Source organism: Rhipicephalus microplus, chromosome 6 (assembly GCF_043290135.1).
Source record: "Rhipicephalus microplus isolate Deutch F79 chromosome 6, USDA_Rmic, whole genome shotgun sequence".
Classification (NCBI taxonomy): domain Eukaryota; kingdom Metazoa; phylum Arthropoda; class Arachnida; order Ixodida; family Ixodidae; genus Rhipicephalus; species Rhipicephalus microplus.
Window position 1 is genome coordinate 79,092,864 of NC_134705.1, and position 19,736 is coordinate 79,112,599.

At 58.1% G+C, this 19,736-nt stretch overlaps 1 protein-coding gene and 1 pseudogene across 1 annotated transcript; both read left to right on the forward strand.

Moving 5' to 3' along the window:
- Window positions 1-18,091: 18,091 nt before the first annotated feature.
- Window positions 18,092-18,823, forward strand: LOC142765905 (uncharacterized). The gene is made up of 2 exons (XM_075867709.1): window positions 18,092-18,336; window positions 18,388-18,823. Exons 1-2 carry the CDS (start codon window positions 18,092-18,094, stop codon window positions 18,821-18,823), a joined length of 681 nt encoding a protein of 226 aa, XP_075723824.1.
- Window positions 18,824-19,038: 215 nt separating this feature from the next.
- LOC119183118 (U2 spliceosomal RNA) lies at window positions 19,039-19,216 on the forward strand (annotated as a pseudogene).
- The last annotated feature ends 520 nt before the right edge of the window (window positions 19,217-19,736 follow it).

The following is a 19,736-nucleotide window of genomic DNA, read 5'->3' on the forward strand; positions in this document are numbered from 1 at the left end:
CATAGGCGAGGATGTTGTGGTCGTTGCTTGTGCCTTGGACGCCTCGAACCACGGGGTCTATGACCAGGTTGAAGAGCAACCTGCTGAGCGGGCAGCCCTGGCATAGACCTGAGTGGATGATGACCGGATCCAATGTGCCCTCTGCAGCAACGATGACAGTCTGATTGTCTTGGTAAAGGACCTCGATGAGGGCGGTGAATATCTCTCCGGCACCGGAACCACGGAGGGCGTCCAAGAGGGCTTGGTGTAGCACGGACCCGTAGGCGTTTGCGAAGTCCAGAAGGGCTGCGCAAAACTCCGTGCAACCGGCTCTGGCTGTGTCTATGCGGTGCTGGAAGATGTAATTCAGCTCGAAAACGCCGTCATACGGGAGGAAACCTTTCTGGCACTTGGACAATACCTGGTGATCCATGATACAGGCTTGCAGGTGCGACGCAAGACACTTGGCGTACAGCTTGGAGGCAGTACAGCCGAGTACAATGGGGCGCCTGTTGCCCGGGACAGAGCGATCACCTTTCTTGTAGACCAGAACCGTGCGTGATGTTCGCCATGAGTCCGGGGTGCGACGGTGGTGAACACAGGCGTTGAACAGGGCAGACAGGATGCGGGCCTTCTGGTCGACGGACCTCCAGTGCTGGTAGGTCAGTCTGTCGGGACCGGGAGCCATGTTCACCGACTTCCGGAGCCGGAGGAGAACTTCGTCTGCCGAGAACGGCACCGTGTTGACCAGAACAAGAGCCGCGAGTCGTTGAAACAGCGCTGAAGTGTCTGCCGTGCGAGCTGACCAGGTGGAGGCCCAATGGTCCTGGATGTCTCGTATGGGGATGGTACAGGACCGTGTGGGACCCTCCATGATCAGGCGCACGGCACGTCGGCGGTTCCTGTGGTAGAGACGCTGGATCTCTGTCGCGTTGTTGGGGTCGACGTTTCGAGCAGGGCGTCCCGGTGTTGACGGAGGAAGGCGGACAGCCTCCGTGGCCAGAGCAACAGCCGGAGACCACGCCTGCTCACACGTCGCCCATGAGTCTGGCGTCGGGGCTGAACGGAGCGTGGCTCGCAAGACGCGGACCTGCTCCGCAAGGAGCATGGTGCGGTCCGGTGGCATTTCCATTGTCGGTGCTTCCACAGGAGTGTCGTGTGCGCTGTCGTCGGCATCATCCGCGCCAGTGTCTTCCAACCGTTCAGAAAGGGAAGGGGATCAGGAGGAGCGGGAATCGGTCGACAAAGTGTGGCGGTTGACGACGGTGCCGGCAGCTGAGACACTCTGTTCGTCCACCGGCTCGGTGGCCGATGCGTCGTCGGAGTGGTCGGTGCCGGGGACGTCGGCAAGCTTCGTGGACATCCGTGAGGAAGCCCTCGAAGCAGACGACGTGGAGCCGGGACCGGTGTGACAACGAGAAGACGAGCCGGGCGCGGACGAAACCTCGCCAGTCGTGGACGGGGGACCAGGATCTTGTGGCACGGACGGTGGCGTTCCGGGAACCGAAGGCGACTGCCGAGGCGTGAAAGAACCGGAGCCAGAAGTGTCTGAAGAGTGGCCCGGCATGGTGGACGCGTCGGAGCTTGACGCCGACGGAGAACCGGTAGCCGAACTGCTGGAGTCCGACCCGGTACTCGAGGATGGCGTCGATGTGGAAGACTTGCCTCCACGACGTCTTCGAGACCGGGAAACGGTTGCTCGGGTCTGTAGTTCTGATGGTGCTCGACAAGCTGCACCGGAAGGAGCTGGGCCGAGAGGTGGTGGGGTCTCTGTACCAGAAGAACTGGAAGAAGCCGCCGTAGGCTGCCGTGGGTTGCGAAGAGGTACATAAGGGGTGGATTCCTCTTGCGCATGCGGTGCCATCGTATGCCGGGTCAAGGAGCGCTTGCAGTTGAAATACCTCGGGCAATATCGGCAGGGGTGGAAGGACTCCTTCGAGGCAGGACCCGGGCAGTCGTGGCGGGCAGACAGCGAATTCAACCGGGCATCACAGGCGACGCACTGGTAGAGTCGCCTCGTTGGCCGAACCTCGTGTTTTGCTCCATGTGAGACCGCCACGCGGACAGTCGGAGCGAGACTGATGTGCGGGCTTGGCAGCCCGCGCAACAGGGATAAGGAAAACACAGGATCCCAGGCACCGGCAGGTACACCGTCATGATGCCCTGGTGAACGACGGGCGGTCGAGAGCGAGGAGGGCCCGACGCTTCCGCTGAAACGCCAGTAGACGCGGGGGTGCCAGGACGAGGCCGCTGGGCCGGCGGCGGCGCCGGGGTGCTCAACCCCGAAGGGGGAGCAGGACGCCGCCTACGGCTACCGGAACCCGGGACGAGCGGCTCGATGGACACGGCAGGTGGCCGGCGTGTGGTAGGCATGGCCAGGCAGGGACTTCTCCAGGTGGCAGGACCTCGTGGACGGACGTCCGGGCAGGAAGCCGGGGCGACGACGACGGCGAAGTGGTCACGATGACCAGGGTCCGTTGGTGCCACCAGCGGGCATTGGCGACCGGACCGGGAGCGGCAGGCAAGAAAAGCTTGGTAGACTCTCACCACTCCCGGAGGGCGTCTTTTCCCGCTGGCTGGACTGGAACGCCTCGTCGGTTGATGTCCACGTCCCCGTGGCTTGATGTCCGGGCAAGTAGACTCGGACGACGACGGTGGCGAGGTTGTCACGAGGACTGGAGCCCGTGGATGTCGTCAGCAGGCATTGACGACCGGGCCGGGAGTGGCAGGAAAGAAAAGACTCGTAGACTCTTACCACTCCCGGAGGACGTCTGCTCGCGCTGGTAGGCTCGCCACGTCGGTAGATGGCCGGAGACTCCTTCGATGGTACAGCAGGGCCGAGGAACCAGGTGGACCCAGGTTCAGCGTTGCTCCGTGCGACCAGGGGAAGGGGGACCTTCCAGGGCGGCCGGCTCCCCGGGAGGGCCGTTCTCGTCTTTTGGCTGTAAAGATCAAAAGTGGGAGAGCCACGTGGGATCGAAAGTGGGAGAGCCTGCAGCAGCAGGTGCCCCTCCGCAAGGGCAGGCGCAGCCAGGAACGTCGCCTTCCCGGGGTGGCCGAGTCCCCGGGAGGGAACGCTTCTTGACCGTGGGCCAGCGGATCAAAGTGGGTCAGCCTAATTAAGCTGATAAGAACAGAATTTATTTTATTATACTTATTACACAAACATCATACATGGTTATAGAACATAACAAAAAACGGCAATAAAAGGTGTATAAATAAAATCAGGTAACAAAAAGGCTAAAAGAGTTAGTGATGTTAGTATGAATAAAAGCGTATAACAATAAAAAACGCGGTATCGCTTCTCGAATAAAAACAACTATTTACAAAACGCCTATATGGCCACGGTAAATGTCCGTAGAGGCGGCGATCGTGTCTGAAACGCAAAGTCTTTTCATCGTCCGCAGGTATCTCTTGGAGCAGAACCTGCGGCAGACACGATCGTTGGCCGGATCCCACGAGCCGAGGCAGCCTACGACGATGGCGTCAACGGAGACGCGCTGGAACCGCTGGAGGAGATGACGCTGTAGAGGGGCGTACTTCTCCTCCTTGACCGTCCGAGCCTCCTGGAACGCCTGCATGCGGTTGTCAAAGGGACAGCAGACGTCCAGGATCAGGGCTTCCTCACCACGGGCCAGGACGAGGTCGGGTCGCAAGCCGGGGACGCCGACCTGCTGGTTCTCCCCGATGACGGTGAACCGCTCCAGGGCCGCCTTGAGGCGCGCAACGATGGCGTTGTGGTGCTCCGTCATGGCCCGGCTCTGCCGCATGCAGTGGCAGAGAACGTGCGGCAGGGTCTCCTCCCCGTACCCGCAGCGTCGGCACCTCTTGTCAGCTGCGGGCACCCACGTCCTTGTGCCGTTCAGGGGGAGGAGATTCAGCCGGGCTCGGTGGATGAAGCGCCACTCCTTGAAGCGAGTGTAGCGGCCGGACCTCATGAAGTGGAAACTGGCGCGGTCCGCCGCTACACACGCCATCGCCTTGCCCTGGGACGGCTTCTCCTGGAGAGAACGGTCCCGGTCCTGGTTGAGGATGGCCCGAAGGATCTTGATCAGCTTGTTGCGGTTCCGCGCTGACACCGTGGCCTCTCCGCAGGTGATGCGGGCGCCCTGGTCCAGTAGCTCCCAGGCGACGGACAGGCGACGGGAGGCTTTGCGTGCCTCCGTCCAGACAGGCTGCAGCTGGGTCGCAGTCTGCCGGAAGTCGCCCTCCGTTTCGCCTGAGAGGTAGGCCTCGGTGTCGTCCGTGTCCGCTGGTCGCCTCAGCCGCCTCGACACCACCCGGTTGAGCTCCTCCCTCGCTCGCTCCCGGACCTCCAGATCAGTCGACGACAGGAGCTTGAAGGCCCCGTCCACTCGGCAGATATCGCTGAGCTCCGCCGCAAGAGGGATCCCTGCAGTGCCGGCATCTGCGCTCCCGTACACATACTCGTTTGACGCTCTGGCCGGCACGTACAGGGTCTTCTTGATCAGCGGGCGAAGCTCCGCGTCCAAGCGATGCCACTCTCCTTTGCTGGCAAGGCCCACCCGCATGGCGAAATCGAGGGCTGGATACAAAAATGTTTTAATAGAGTCCAGCCTCTGCCAAGGGGTGAGCATGGAGGAGAGTAGCCGTCTGCCGAGATGGATGGCCTCGTCGACTGTCGTTTGGTCCGGTAGTACCCGGAACCCCACAGGACGCCCCAGGAACCGGTGCCCCTCGAAGTCCGCCAGTGCCGGGACCGGGACGCTCCCTACGGTGAAAACGGTGGGCCGTGTGCCCACCGGGTAGCGCCCGGACAGGTGGAGGGTGCGGCACTTGGCAGGCTTCAGTCGCAGCCCGAGCGGGTCCGAAAGGGCCGTCACCATGTTGAGGCGGCGCTGCAAGGTGGCGGGATCCCCGGCGAGCAGCGTCAGATCATCGGCGTAGGCAAGGATGTTGTGTTGCCTATCGCCTCCCTGCACCGCTCTGATGATGGGGTCCACCACCAGGTTGAAAAGCAGGCCGCTCAGGGGACAGCCTTGGCGTAGGCCCGCTCCGATGGCGATGGGCTCCGCGGTGCCGTCAGCTGCCACGACGCAGGTGGTGTTGGCGCGGTAGAGTTCCTCCACGATCTCCGCGAAGGGCTCCCCCGCGCCGGCGCCGCGGACAGCGTCGACGAGGGCCTCATGGGCGACCGAGCCGAAGGCGTTGGCGTAATCGAGGAACCCCACGCACAGCTCCCCACCTCCCGTCCTGGCGTCGTCCAGGCGTCCCTGCAGCACGAAGTTGTGTTCGAACACCCCATCGTGCGGCAGGAAGCCCTTCTGACACCTGGACAGTACCGCATGGTCGCCCAACCACCGCTGCAGCCGGGTGGTGAGACACCCGGCATACAGTTTGGCGATCGTTCGACCAAGGGCAATGGGTCGCCAGTTTGTGGGGTCCTCGCGGTCGCCCTTCTTGTGAATGAGGATCGTCCTCGTCGACTTCCAGCTCCGGGGTGTGCGGCGGTATTTGAGGCAGACGTTGAATACCGCCGCAAGGTACCGCCCTTCAGGGTCCACCTGCCTCCAGTGGTGGTAAGTGAGGCGGTCCTCTCCCGGAGCTGTACTCTCGCACCTTCGGAGCTTGGCTGCGACCTCTTCGTCCAAGAAGGGGCAAAGGTCCAGTTCCTCGTTGGTGGGGGCTCGCGTCCTGAGGATTGTCGTGTCCACTGCTGCCGGGGACCAGAGGCGGGGGATCTTTGGTCTTAGCTACACAAAGGGAATGTTTATTGGCGAGTACCTCTTTGTAAGAATACATCAAGCGAGGTCACCTAGACAGCTCGTATTTCATATATATACTAACAAAATGCCCGTTAGAGGGGCAGTTAAACAGTGAACAGAGACTGCGCCAGAAGGCTCTCGCGACATCATTATACACTGTTATCATTGTGCATGATTAAACAATTGAAAATGAAAAGTTTGACGAGCGCAGATTGAGTGAACACAGACTGCGCCGGAGAAGGTGCTCGCGACATCATTATACAGAGTTCTATTATATATCAATAGACAATCAAGTAAGAAAATTTGTTTGAGGAGCGGAAATGCGTGTGTTAGAACGGGGAGACCGGGGTTTGTAGCCTGCCCTGCCGCATCAAAAAGAACCGTGTGTGCCAGTGGCGGAGAAACTTCTCCTCGCCGCTGCACTCAAGATGTTCCGAGAGATGTCGCCAGACCATCTCTCGGACGCGAGACACCGTTGGGTAGGCCGCTCTCGTGGGTTTCCGCCTCGCCTCTGCTAGGCAGCGGCGTATCCAGATGGCGAGCAAGGTGCACATTACAACTAACTTGGCGAACGCACCCTTGTTCCTGTTCAGCGCCGGAGGGGGACGGATTTTGAAGTCCCTTGCTACGAGTCGCCATACGGGCTTGGCCGCGGGGCACTACGTCAGGGCGTGCGCCTACGTTTCGTCGGCCCGACAATTCGAGCAGCGGGGCGAGAGCACTCTACCGAGCCTGTGAAGCCGCTCACGGGTTTGCAAGACCTCCAGTTTTTGCGCCATGCAAAGTCCTGCGCTGTTCGGGGTGTTTCTCGCGCATTCTTGGCACCTTCTTTTTCCACTTACGGGACATCAGTAGCTCGTCGCCGCTTATCTGGTGTGCAGCGACGTCCTCCGCGATTCGGGCCGGTGGGGCATTGTCTACGTCACAGTGAGGTGCCTCCCTCTGGAGCATCCGCATCGTGCTGGCGGCTGCCTTGTAAAATGGTGAGGGCGCCTCCGCGAGGGGGCCGAGCGGTCGGTCGGCCTCAAGGAAGGCCGCGCCTGTGCTTCTCCAATAGCGCATAAGGCGTCTCCCCACATAATCGCTGGAGCGAAAGAGAGCTCTAGCCGTTTTTAGAGCAAGAATTTTGCTCACTGTTAGTGCGTGAGTGAGGCCGAGGCTCCCCTCACTCACTGGGAGCTGCTGGAGAGTGCGTCGCACGGGCGCTGGCTTGCCCTCCCATAAGAAGGACCCCAGCATTTTCGACAACTGTGTGGCCGTTTGGTGGGCATAACTGCCACCCTGCTCGCATAGTAGGCAAAGGCGCAGATGGTGGTCTTCGCGGCCACGGCCTTCTCACGAAGTGTGAGGTCTTTGGAGCTGAGACTAGTAATCGCCGCCCTTGCTCGTTCCAGCGCCCGCTGCCACGTTGTCTCTGCGACGCCGGCACAGTAGAAGTAGATGCTCAGCACCTTAACCAGTTCGAGAACTTGGAGATCGCCCAGGGCTCCGCGAGGAAACTTGCCAAACAGCAGTTCCTCGCATTTTTCCCTGTTCAGTTCCGCGCCCGAGAGCTCCGCATAGGATGCGAAGACCGTCCGGAACTTCTGGAGACTTGCTGGGTCTCTGACGAACAAAGAAACGTCATCCGCATACGCCATTACTTTGATCTCCTCCTCACCAGTCAGGGGAAAGCCTCTAATCTGCTCGTTTTGCGCCAAGTTCCTTATAAATGGTTTGAGTGAAAGAATGAAGAGGGTCAGCCCTAGCGGGCACCCCTGCCGGATCCCTCTCTTGTAGGCAAATGTGTCAGTTGGAGTGCCGTTCACAATGACATGACACGTCAAGTCGCTGTATAGAGCAGGAATGATATCAACAAAGCTTGCCGGAAACCCAAAGTGGCGTAAAACTTCGAGCATGTATTGGTGCCTGACCCAGTCGAAAGCCTTCGCCTGGTCCAGGGAAACGAAGGCGCCCGACAGGGACTTCGCTGTCATGTACTCGAAGACATCCCTTGTCACGGTCACGTTCGCGAAGATAAAGCGGCCTGGAACCGTGCAAGCCTGCTGTGGAAAGGTGATGGTTGGCAGAAGGAGCTTCAGGCGTGTGTTCAGCAAGGAAGCTACAATCTTGTAGTCGACGTTTAACAAAAGAAATGGGCCGCCACGCCGACGGCTCCTCCTGTGGAACTCCTTCTTTAAGGAGGAGTGCAATCTTCCCTTCTCCGAATGACTTAAGCTTAGCTTTGCGCGTGACCACCACGTTGATCATTTTTGTGAGAGGGCCCTCGATAACATCAAAAAAGGTAACGTAAAAGTAGGCGGTTAGGCCGTCTGTGCCAGGGGCAGAGTTGGGGCGCATTCTTCTGATGCCGGTAAGTACTTTCTCAACAGGTACCTCGCTGTCAAGCAGCGCGGCATCCTCCTCGCTTACGCGAATGAGATTCTGACAGGGCTCTTCTGTGAACCGCGCGTCACCTGGGCCTCGGCTGGGATCCGTGCTCCGAAATGCGGCCGCGAAGTGATCTCTAAGGATCTCGGCAATCTCGTCGGGATCGGTTGTGACTGAGCCATGTGGGCGTTTCATTCGAAAGATGCACACACTGCCGTTCCCGCATACCTCATAATGGTTCTCATCCGCTAGGCTGGGTGCCTCGGTGCACCCGGCAGGTGGTCTTTCCACTCGCTGTTGCAAAAGTCGGGTATATTCGGCTTCCAGCGTTGTCAGGTAATTCTGGATGCACAGCGTAAGTGTCTCAGCCCCTTTGACGATTCTGATTCTTCGTAACGTCTCATTGATCCTGGCCGTGATACGCCGCTTTCTCTCTCTGCCTTCGTCTTGTAGTATTGCCTTCCACTTTATTTTTAATGCGTCCCAGGTACATGGGGTCATGCCCGGTGCAGTCGCCACAGATGCGCGGAGTCTGTTTCTAATGCGCTCGACGCTTTCCTCATCTTGTAAAAAAGCTGCATCGAGGCGCCAGCTTTGGTCGATTCTGCGGTCTCCGGGGGAACCGCTGAAGGTGGTCGCAAGCAGGAGGTGGTCGGATTTCCTTGCTAGATTGGCAGGGGGGGGGGAGAGAGGACCTCGCACGCAACCACCGAGGAAGGGAGGAAGTCGGGCAGGTAGGTGCGGTTCAATCTGCTCGCCGATAGCTGCGAGGTGCGTGTCGGGACGAAAAGATCGCCGCGCGTGTGCAGCCAGCCGTCAGTCAGGCTGAGGTGCATCAAGAGCTTCCTGGGTTCTCTGGCGTGATAAGTGGACCCGCCTTGGCCCGGCCCCCTTACGTCCCGCTGGGAGTCAATGACGCAGTTGAAATAGCCCAGTAGTACGTGCGGGCGCGGCTCCAAGAGGTAAAGGCGTAACGCTTGGAAAAAGGAGTTGGTGTCAGACCTCTTAGCCGGGGCATAAATAATCACGAAGCGGCACTGCTTCCCGTCACGAAGAGGTCTAGTAGGAGTATTCTGCCATTCGCGCCGAAGGTGCAGAACGCCTTGTGGTGGAAGCGGCCTGAAACGAAGATGGCCCCCACGCCGCAGGCCCTTGCGTTCGTAAGGAAGAAGGCATCAACCTGGAACTCCCTCTTGAAGACGGCAACGTCAAGTGGCGACCGGAAGCTTGGCTCTTGGATGAACAGGACGTCGATCCCCTGAGCTTGGGCGAATGCTAGGACACTTTGCTGTTTTGCTCTGTCCCGGAAGCCCCTGACATTCCAGGAAGTGATTTTAAGATGAGGCATAACCTAATCATGATGGTGTTGGGAGGGAGAAAGTGGGCCATGGTGTGATGGCAACAGGGCACGAGGGCTGAGAAACGCATGGCTTAATTGAAGGGAGGCGGCTTGTTCAGCCTCATCTGGGGAGTCGCAGAGTGTAGCGAGCAGCGCGGCGATCATCCGCCAGTTGAAGGGCGAGGGCAGCGCGGAAGTGAAGGGAGAAGAAACGAGGGGGAGCAGCCGAGAAGGCAGACGGTAGGATGCGAAAAAATGGCACCATATCCACGGAGTGAATGATGGAGAGTGGAACGAAGAATTCGTCCGCCCATTCGTTCTTGCTTCCGTCCATCCATGCGTCCGTCAGTGTGACCGCCCATGCGTCCATCAGCCGGTCCGTGCGTGCGTCGTCTGTTCGTGCACCCGTCCCTGCGTTTGTCCATGCAGCCGCCCCTGCGTCTGTTCATGCGTCCATCCATGCATCTGTCTATGTGTCCGTTCGTCCATCTATTCAACACTCTAAGTACCACCATCCCGCATCTTTTCATCATATATTCCCCATATAGAAGCACCGCCATCCAGCGGACATTCCAAGGACTAAACGAGAGGTGGCACACGCACACTTTCTTACGGCTTGGGTGTCGGGTCCACTTCCCACCTTTAACCACCTCGAGTTCATGGTATATACTAGTTCACTGTATTCATGGCACTGCGGCCGAACGCTCGCTAAACCTTTCGAAAACCAAGGTGGTTACGCCCAGCGAGTATGACGTAGCAAACTTTTTCAGTCAGAAAGTTCTCAATGTACATGCCAATGGCTACTAATCGGAAATGCGAGGCGGAGAATTCGGCTTTTACTTTCTTATGGCTTGCGCTTCGTATCTACTTCCCATTTTTAACCACCATGAGTTCATTCATGGTATATACAAGTTCATTGTATTCACGGCACTGCGGCTCAACGCTCGCTAAACCTTTCTAAAGCTAAGGAGGTTACACCCAGTGAGTATAACGTAGCAACCCTTTCTTGTCAGATAGTGCTCAATGTACATGTCAATGGCTACTAATGGTGATCGCAGCCTGCGCGTTAACTAAAAGCCGAATGCTCCTGTCTCTCATTCCTCATTAGCAGCCATTGACATGTACATTGAGCACTATTTTAAATTGTTCAACAACGCACAGAAGTCTCTCACCGGCACCACTTTGGAGGTCAAAATGGTATACTTGTTGCATACTACGGGAGACGAACGGGTGCCGCTATAAGGAGCTTCGCGCCTAAAAACAGGCCGCGCCTGGAGGGGAGGAGGAAGCGAAGCGCTAGAGCGAACGACCAATTGAAGCGAGAGTGGACAGAGTAAACAGGGGGGGGGGGCGGCAAAGCAGCCGGAGCAAGCGGACCCACCGCGGCGCCCATCGGTGCCGGGGTGACTCATCAGCCAAGCACGAATAGAAGGGTGCGAGAGAGCAACACCACCTAGACTATTGACACAAAATATTGTGTTTTGCCTGCTGAGGCCGGAGCGTGGCTGCCCCGGGACAATAGTAACGCATTTTGGGCTTTTTGATTCAGAATATTGGTAACTGCTGCGAACTGTGCCTGCTTGAAAAAAGCAACAAACATTGGACGCACTTTAAGGAGGCGCGAGTGAATAGTCTAGGTGTGTTGGAGAGAGCAGGACGTGCCTGTAGGGGAGGAGGTGGCGAAGCCCGGAAGGGAATGACTAAGAGAAGCGAGAGTGAATAGGGCAGACAGGAGGGCTGCGAAGCTGGCGGAACGAGCAGACGCATTGCTGCGTTTGTTGGCGTCTCTGGGCATGGGCGGACCCCTTTGCCCCGAGAGACGCGTTGTGGGTGTGTCGGCGTCTCAGGGCGTGGAGGGTGGTTCCCTCTTGCCCCCTCCATCTTCCTCGAGCTTCTGGGCCTTCGCGTGCGGCAGAGCGTCGCTATCGCTACTTTGACCAATGGGCCCGGGTCTGCGCTGCGGTGCGTCCCTGTTGGCGACCGCTCCCCGGCCGGCTCCCGCTTGTCGACGCGTCTCCATGAGCGCGAGCGTGATCTGTGCTCAAGGCCTATGGCCGTCTGTCTCGGTCTCACGTCCGACTTCCGGCTTAGTCGTGCCGGGTTGGGTGCGGGGTCCGTCGGTCATCGGTCAGATGACGGGGTCCGTCGGTCATCTTCACTATGATAGGGGGGGGGGACGTGGTGCTCTTTCCTTCATATGGGGGGTCGACGCTGGCGGCGTCTTGGACACGGGCCTCCAGGTCCTGGGTGGCCACGGGGGCCAGAACGTTGGCGGGTGCATAGGTGGTGGGGGTGTGTCTTACTCGTGACTTGTTGGTGTCAACGGCCCCTTCGGCTGCGGATGACGGAATCAGGCCGTCATCCTGACCTGACCCGAGTGCGGCGGGCAAAGGAGAGGGAGATTGTGCTGAGGCCCCCTCATTGTCGCTCTACTCGGTTTCGGTCGACATGGTGGTGTCGTCCACCCTTTCTGCCCCCTCGATGGCAGACGAGGCTTCAGTGCCGCTACTTGTGAGCGCGCCAGTGTCTAACTCGCGGTCTCTCGAAACAGATGCCCCCTCTGATGCGCGGGGTGTGGATCAGGATATAAGAACCTGCAGGCGCGGTGAAATGGCAGCCCTGGCCGAGGCAGGGCCGCTTGACTGAGGGTGAGGCACAGCGGCTTCGGAAAGCGAGGGGAAGCCGCGGGCGGCTGAAGCATACGAACGCTTACAGAAGCACTCGCGCGTTCCTTGGTGTCCCCCGCAGCGTTAGCAGTTGGCTGAACAGCCCTCAGTGTCGTGGCCGAATGTGCTGCATCGTTTACAGTACGCCGCGGTGCATGCGGTCGCCATATGTCCGGCCTCACCGCAACGCGCACACACCCGACGCATACATCTATACTCGCACATTACTTTGTGCCCCGCAATCGTCATGAAGTTGGGGACAGGGCGACACATCTCAAGTTTCACGACACGCACCCCGTTTAACTTCGTCTGGCGAGTGGCTCGAGGGGCGAACGAAATGCCCTTCACCTTACCGCACTGGGCTAAGGCATTATCTCATCCGACAGAAAGCGGGGTAGTGGTAAACATTCACATACGTAACCGGCGGCCCGACTGCCTCTATCGGCACGTTCACACCGTTAACCTTAAAGCCTTCTGGAACCATTAGCTTCGTTGCCTGACCAGCGTTGCGGGTGCATATAAGAAATTTCGCTCCCCCCATGTGTTGTAGCACCAATACACTGTCATCACCGGTTGTTTTTTCTACAGCGTCTATCAAATCGTCCACAGAAACGTCGGCTTCGGGCGCTGAAAACATAAAACGATTCTCCCTCACCGAGAGTTCAGCTGGCGTGGCCATACTGATGAATAGATTCCGCAAGCCGCCGGGTCGGGCGAGGTTTGAGGGTGACTCCTGACGTGCAGGCGAGCTGCACACTGGTAGGACGCGGCTCAGCCGAGGCGGGGGCCGCGCAGGACTAGGTAGTGCCCGGTGGACCGCAGGGGGGCTCCGGGACGGCAGGCGTGGGTCGGGGACCTTGCTCCACCAGGCATGGGGCGAGTGGGCACCAGGCAGGAGCCGGGAACCCGAGTCGGCAGGCGCGCGCGCGGAGCGGCGCTGCCACAGGAACGACTGCTGGCACGAACTTCACAGGAACCCGGTGTCAAAAAAACGAGCGCTCAAAAAAGGGCGTGCCACCAAATTCTCGCGAAGAAACGCCGGAGTGACGCCGCGAGGTCAACGATAAAAAAGGAAAACAAGCATCCAAAGACTCCCAGGGCGCGCGTCCCTCTCCCCTCTCGGAAGCGTAGATTCGCCGACGAACCTCCTCACCCCACATCGGCGGCCGAGCAGGCCCTGGAAATTTCTCGATGGAAAGGGGCGTGGTGATGCCGGGTTGCGTCATCCGTCGCGGACGGCCCCCGTATCGTCTCGTCCTTTCCCCCAGCCTTCGCTGCGTATCGCGCCGATGAAAGGATGAGAACTTTCTGGAATCACGCGCGGAAGGTATTTAATCGAGCAGACGAGATGAGAGATCAGGAGAAGAAGGAAGTTAGCGCCAGTGCGCGTGGGGTTAATCCACCGCGTCTGTCGGTGAAGGTTTTGTCCTTAGTGACAAAGCAGGAGAAGAAGAAAGTATGCGCCAGAGTGCGTAGGGTGTTCCGCCTTGTGGGCGAAGCCTTTTGTCTTCGGTGACAAAGGAGGAGAAGAAGAGGATTTCCACCTGAGGGGTGAAGACTCGAGCTACAGGCAAGAGTGTGTGTCTACCGCTATCGAGCGAAGACGCGTGGCGACAGCTGCGTGTGTGAAGCAGACGTGTTTCCGGCGAAGAAGTTTGGAGCCTGGAGACCGGCCAATTGAAGACGCGAGCTTTCCTGGAAGAGAAACTTCGGGGGCAGCGGAACGACAACAACGCTGGACTTTGAGTGAGTGATTCTCGGAAGAGTATCATTCAGTCTTTTGTTCCAAGGACTTAGGACTCAATAAGTTCTCGAACATTTAGTCTTTAAGTGTGTTGGTTGTTCGATGTATGCGACTGCATTGTAGTGCGTATTGTTGTCTGTGTCCGTTGTTTCGAGTGTGGCTGATTGTACTGTGTAGTACATTGTTTGATTGGTGACATATTGTATTCAACTAGTGTCGAGTGTGCATATTTTTGTATCGTTTTTATCTGCCAATATTGAGAATATAATTTTATTTTGTTTATCAACTCTCGGCTCTGACTTGTTCTTTGGGCCACAGCCGGCGTCCGCTGGCGCGCCACGCTTTCGTGGTGCGGTTCGGGGGGCTGTACCTCGGCCCTTGGAATTAGCCCGGCGATCGCCTCCCGAATTTACGGGACCGTGTGACACCGCGGGCCGACGCCAACGTGATGTGACCCCAGGTCAGGCTGGGAGGCTTGAAACGATGGCTACTTGAACCCCTTGATCTTAGCCAAAAAGCCGCGAAGCAATGCAATTTGTTTGCACACAATTAAAATCCATTCTTTCACACCTCGTACTTAGTTCTGGCCAAAAGCCGGGCCCGTAAGGAGAGAGTCCTTGTGCGAGGACTTCGCTGGGTACGCGGCCCGGCAGGAACAGGACGGTCACTTGGGTCACTTGGGGTCCCAGGAGTATGATGGCGACGCGCTCTCCTCGATTAAGGTGCGAGGCGTCTACGATTTGGGCCAGTGCAGCCTCACTGTTGACGGTAACTTGGTAGTTCCGGCCTCCAAAGTGCTGAACGCAGTACACAGAAGCAGTACAGCTACCTCAACCTTTGATCTTAGCCAAAACGTCCAGAAGCGATGTAATTTACTTGCACGTAATTAAAAACCATTCTTTCACACCTCCGACTTAGTTCTGGCCAAAAGCCGGGCAAACAGTAGCAAAGATATTCCGACGTCCACCCATGCACAACCAGAATTGTGCACCGACAGCAGCAGTGCTGGCTTCACTGCATTGCTTTTATCCCTAGTCCGCTTGAAGTTTCTTGTCTCGCTTACAAACATGTTAAAACTGAAACCTTCTTTTTCCCAGAGGTCGAAGCCACGCGTGCTTGCTTGCACGCGTACTCTCGAATGCGCCCACGACGTCACACCAAATGCTTGCCGGCGAACATTATCAGGCATGTCGCGAGGGATGCTACAGCACTTGTTTTAAAAACTGATGCATAGTGTACGTGTCCAACTCGAGCACCAAAGCCTGGAAGGAAAAAAAATGACTGTGCAAAATGTGACTACGTCACCCATCCAACATGGCTTCTACGCTGGCTGCCCAAGCAACGCCTCTGCAACGACGCCCACAATCATCGGCAAAAAGGTTGTGCCTTTGGCTGCTTCAGTGCGCTCAACGTATGCCTAGCAAGTTCCGACGTGGCGGAACACCGCAACGAAGTCGACGGAGGTCTTGCCGTGAAAGGCAGACCCGGGAATGCGTGCGAAACGTCTACTGACAGGAGCGGGTTTGCCTTCCCAGAGAATGGCATTAACTATGCTGCTCAACTTCGCGGCTGTCTTTTTCGGGATGACCGCCACTCTGCCCACGTAGTTGGCAAACGCATACACAGTGGTCAGTGTATGCGTTTTACACAGTGGTCTGTCTAAGCCGATGGGACGTCCCAGGTACCCCTGCGGCTCGAAGTCAAGCAGCACCGAGATGGGAACGCCCGAGACCCTGAACTTCGTCGGGCGCATCCCCACAGGTGTCGATCCGACCATGTGGAAGGATGTGCACTTCGACGGGTTCAAGGACAGGCCCAGGGACGTGGCGAGGGCCTCTATCCGGTCGATGCGCTGTTGTAGTCTGCGTGGAGTTGAGGCCAGGGGCGTAAGGTCGTCCGCGTAGGCGAGGATCTTGTGGTCGGAACCACCACCTTGCACTGCGCGGATGACCGGGTCAATCACCAAGTTGAATAGATTTCCGCTAAGTGGGCGACCCTGACGGAGCCCTGCCAGGATCGGGATCGGTTCGGTTGTTCCCGTGGCCGCCACGATACAGGTGCTGTTGTCCCTGTAAAGATCGCCGATCACCTTCGTAAACACGGGGCCGGCGCCAGCACTACGCAGGGCGTCGAGCGAAGCCCGGGGCGAACTGACCCAAACGCGTTGTTGAAGCCCAACAGCGCCGCACACAGGTCGGGGCCTCCTGACCGGGTGATGTCGAGCCTGCATTGAAGGATGACGGCGCGGAAGGAAGGGCTTCCTTCCGCGCCGTCATGCGGAAGGAAGCCCTTCTGGCACTTTGACAGCACGGCGCGCTCGATCATCCAGGCCTGGAGCCGGGCTGCAAGGCACTTAGCGTAAAGCTTCGCTGCCGTGCAGCCGAGGGCTATCGGCCGCCAGTTATACGGGACGTGGGGGTCTACTCTCTTGAAAATGAGGACGGTGCGAGTGGTCCTCCAGGAGTCTGGCGTGCGTCTGTGGTGTAAACAGGCGTTGAAGAGCGCTGGCAGGGACCGTGCCTCCAGGTCGACCATCCGCCAATGGTGGTAGGTCAAACGGTCCGCCCCGGGGGCCGTGCTCTCGGACTTGCGCAAATGCCCAAACACCTCGTCCGGTGAAAAGTTGGTCGTATCTACTCCCACCGGAGCCGGTTCTCTTCTCAGCAGAAGGGTAGAGTCGGCTTGGCGGGTCGACCACGTGCGTCCCCAATGGTCTTGCAGATCCTGAAGCGGAATGGCGCACGTCTGGGGTGGTCCCTCCAGGATCAGCCGAACTGCGCGTCGACGGTTGCGGCGGTACAGCCGCTGGATGTCGACCGCGTTCGATGGGTCAGGCTGGTGGCACTGGCGGCCAGGACGCACCGGCAGAAGACGCACCGCCTCGACAGCCAAGGCGACTGCCCGCGTCCAGGCTTCCTCGCATTGGGCCCACGACTCGTCAGAAGGCGGTTCCCACAACAAGGAGTGGAGCAGGCGTGCCTGGTCCTCGAGGAGGCGCGTGTGGTCCAGAGGCATCCGGAGGGTCGCGTTGTCGGACTCGGGCTGCTGCTGTATTTCGTCCGGTCCGTCGAGAACCGCCCCTGCCTCGTCCACGGACGCGGGTGGCGACGGGGAGGAGGCCGGAGATACCGGGGACCCTGGCAGAACGACTGGGGACGACCCGGCATCGAGCGGCGGCGAGGACACCGCGATGTCGTACGAGAGCGTGTTGTCGTCGTCGTCGTGCAGAAGACAATGTACCTGGTGAAGCGGTAGGGCCGCCTGTTACAATTGTAAACACCTACCGGTAGCCGGCCTACTTGCCAGACGAGACACTCTGTAACGTCCTCAGCCAGTACGGTAAAGTGAAGGGCATCACATTCGCCACGGTAGCCACGTGCCAAACCAAACTTAATGGGGTTCGTGTTATTAAGATTGAAATGAGCCGCCCAGTGCCGAATTTCATGACCATCGCGGGGCACCGCGTAATGTTTGAATATCGCGGGATGCGTAGAGTGTGCGCACAATGCAGCGAGGTCGGGCACATGGCCTCCGCGTGCTCGGCATCATATTGCAAGAGTTGCGGAGCCTTCGGACACGAGACAGAAGGATGCACTGAGGAGTGCAAACGTTGGGGCGGCGCTCATATGCGTCAATCGCGCGTGGCTTCCCTGCGGATTCCCTGCGGCTCCGGTTCCGCAGTCGAGTCTGCCATCGCCCAAGCCCAGGCGATCACGTCCTCGATGTTCGTGCCGTGGCAGCATCTGGATGCCTTCCGGACCTTTGTCTAACCGGTGCTAAACTTCCCGATGAGGTGCGGAGTCCTTTCGACGACTGACTGGCGCCGACTGGGTGATGCCATTTGGCCGCTGGTAAAGCGTACGCTTTACCTACAACCAACGCGGCCACCAACTACATCTACGGTTCCCCCCCTGGTGGTGTCGTCGGGATCCCGGTTGCGGCGGAGCTCAGCGAGCTCTGCCGCATTGGCTCGGCCTACAAGCTTTTAACGTCCCCCGACGCCGAGCTGAGACAGATGGCCCTGGACTATGCCTATGCGATCGCCACTGCCCGTCTCGGCTGGGAGGTCACCCGCACGGAGCTGGAGGCCTACCTCAGAGGATCGCTTGGAGACGGGTTCCGGGTCCCTGCCAACCAGTTGCGGTCCGTTTGGACGAATGCCCGTAAGGCGTCCCGCCACTAGAACATCGCCTGGACCCTGAATCCTGGCGGCGTTCGGCTCACCTGCGGCGACGCAACCATCATTCCGCAGCACCGGTGCCGCGTCATGCGGACGCTGCGTGAGGTCCTGGCCAGACAACGGGACCGCGGCCTGCACGACCTCCCCAACCAAGGGAAGGTGCTGGCCGGCGTGGCAGCTGATCGTGCCAGTTCCCACTTTATGCGGACGGGCGCCTTCACCACCTTCGCGGACTGGCGGTTCGTACACAGGGCCCGCCTTAAGCTGCTCCCACTCAATGGCGCTCGCATCTGGGGTGCGCTGGACAGAGACCAGCGGGGCCGCGTCTGCGGGTACCTGAGGGAGACGCTGCCGCATGTGGTGTGCCACTGAGTGCCTCGCAGTGCTTTTGACCAGGCCCGCCACAACGCCATCGTGTATCACGTCCGGACCGCCGCCTCCCGCGAGTTAACGGTGGCCTTTGAAAACCAGGCCGTCGGAGACACGGGCCTTCGTCCGGATCTCATCCTGGTGCGTGGCGAAGAGGCTATCATCATCGACGTCACGTGCCCTTTCGAGAACACACCGGACGCCTTCGAGAACGCCCGTAACGCCAAGATGGGCCATTACGAGCCGGTGGCGGCGTTTCTCCGTCACCAGTATCAGGGGGTCACCGTCGACGCCGTCATCGTGGGGGCCCTCGGCGCATGGGACTCGGCGAACGACCGTGTGCTCCGGCGCATATGTCCCTACCTCCGCCTATTCAAAAAACTCTGCGTGAGTGAAGTGATTGCCGCATCACGCGAGATTTATCACGAACACTTGCGACACTCTAACTAAACTGTGCGTGCGCGTCCGTTGGTACATGCAAATGCATTACCATTGCATGACGGTCGAACTTTTTCCCGACTGCGTATACACTCACCAAATGCGTCATTGCAAGTGCCCTGCAAGCGTTGATTGTCACGCGCCATTCCCTCTTTTGGCTGTGTTGCGCTAACGTCAACTATGTTTCGCGAAAAGTCATGTCAAATAATCAGACTCATTTTTCTACGGCCCCATGAAACATTATTATTCACATCTGCTCTTATCAGCTTAATATCTGATACGGATCCTATTTGGATCCAAGATATTAAACTTATTTTTGTGATGCGGCAAAGTGCTTGAAGCTTGTTTCACCTCCGCCACGGGTTCGCCCGGTATTGCACTACCTCCGTGATTGGCCCACTCACCCCTACGGGGGTGAGATTGACATTAAATTCAATGAAAGAAACAGTATACGGATTTACTAATGAAATCGGGGTAAATGGCATGGGTGCGGCGAGTGTCCGAAACGTTGGCGTCACGCCGCCCCGGCTGACGCGGTATTCGCGGCGGCTCGGTATTCGCGTGCGAGGAGTGTGCTAGCTGTGTGAATATTCACTCTTACTCTGGGAAAATAAATGTTTGTGTGAAAATTTCATAATTGGAGAGCCCTTCTTTTTTTCGTTATGTTCAAACGTACATACTCCAAGTTTTTTATAAACATCTTTACTCATATTATTAAAACTCTTGAGTAATTTTATTGTTGCTCTTTCTGAGGAAAGCTAGAAGTGTGTATGTGCCAAGCTATTTCCGTTTTTCGAATTCACCCATTTCGGAACAAAAAATAAAAAAGCCTCGAGAAAATGGGTGTTGATGTTTCTGTTTACAGTTGCAGTGACAAGGAAAAACATTTTTATTTCACATCTTCACGTGACGTCTGAACCTGAAG

Excerpts from the sequence above, each read along its gene's own strand:
- LOC142765905 (XM_075867709.1), top strand. The coding sequence starts at position 18,092 with ATGCGGACGCTGCGTGAGGTCCTGGCCAGACAACGGGACCGCGGCCTG. Across the intron at positions 18,337-18,387 it reads CAGCGGGGCCGCGTCTGCGG|TGCTTTTGACCAGGCCCGCC; the intron begins GTACCTGAGGGA and ends AGTGCCTCGCAG.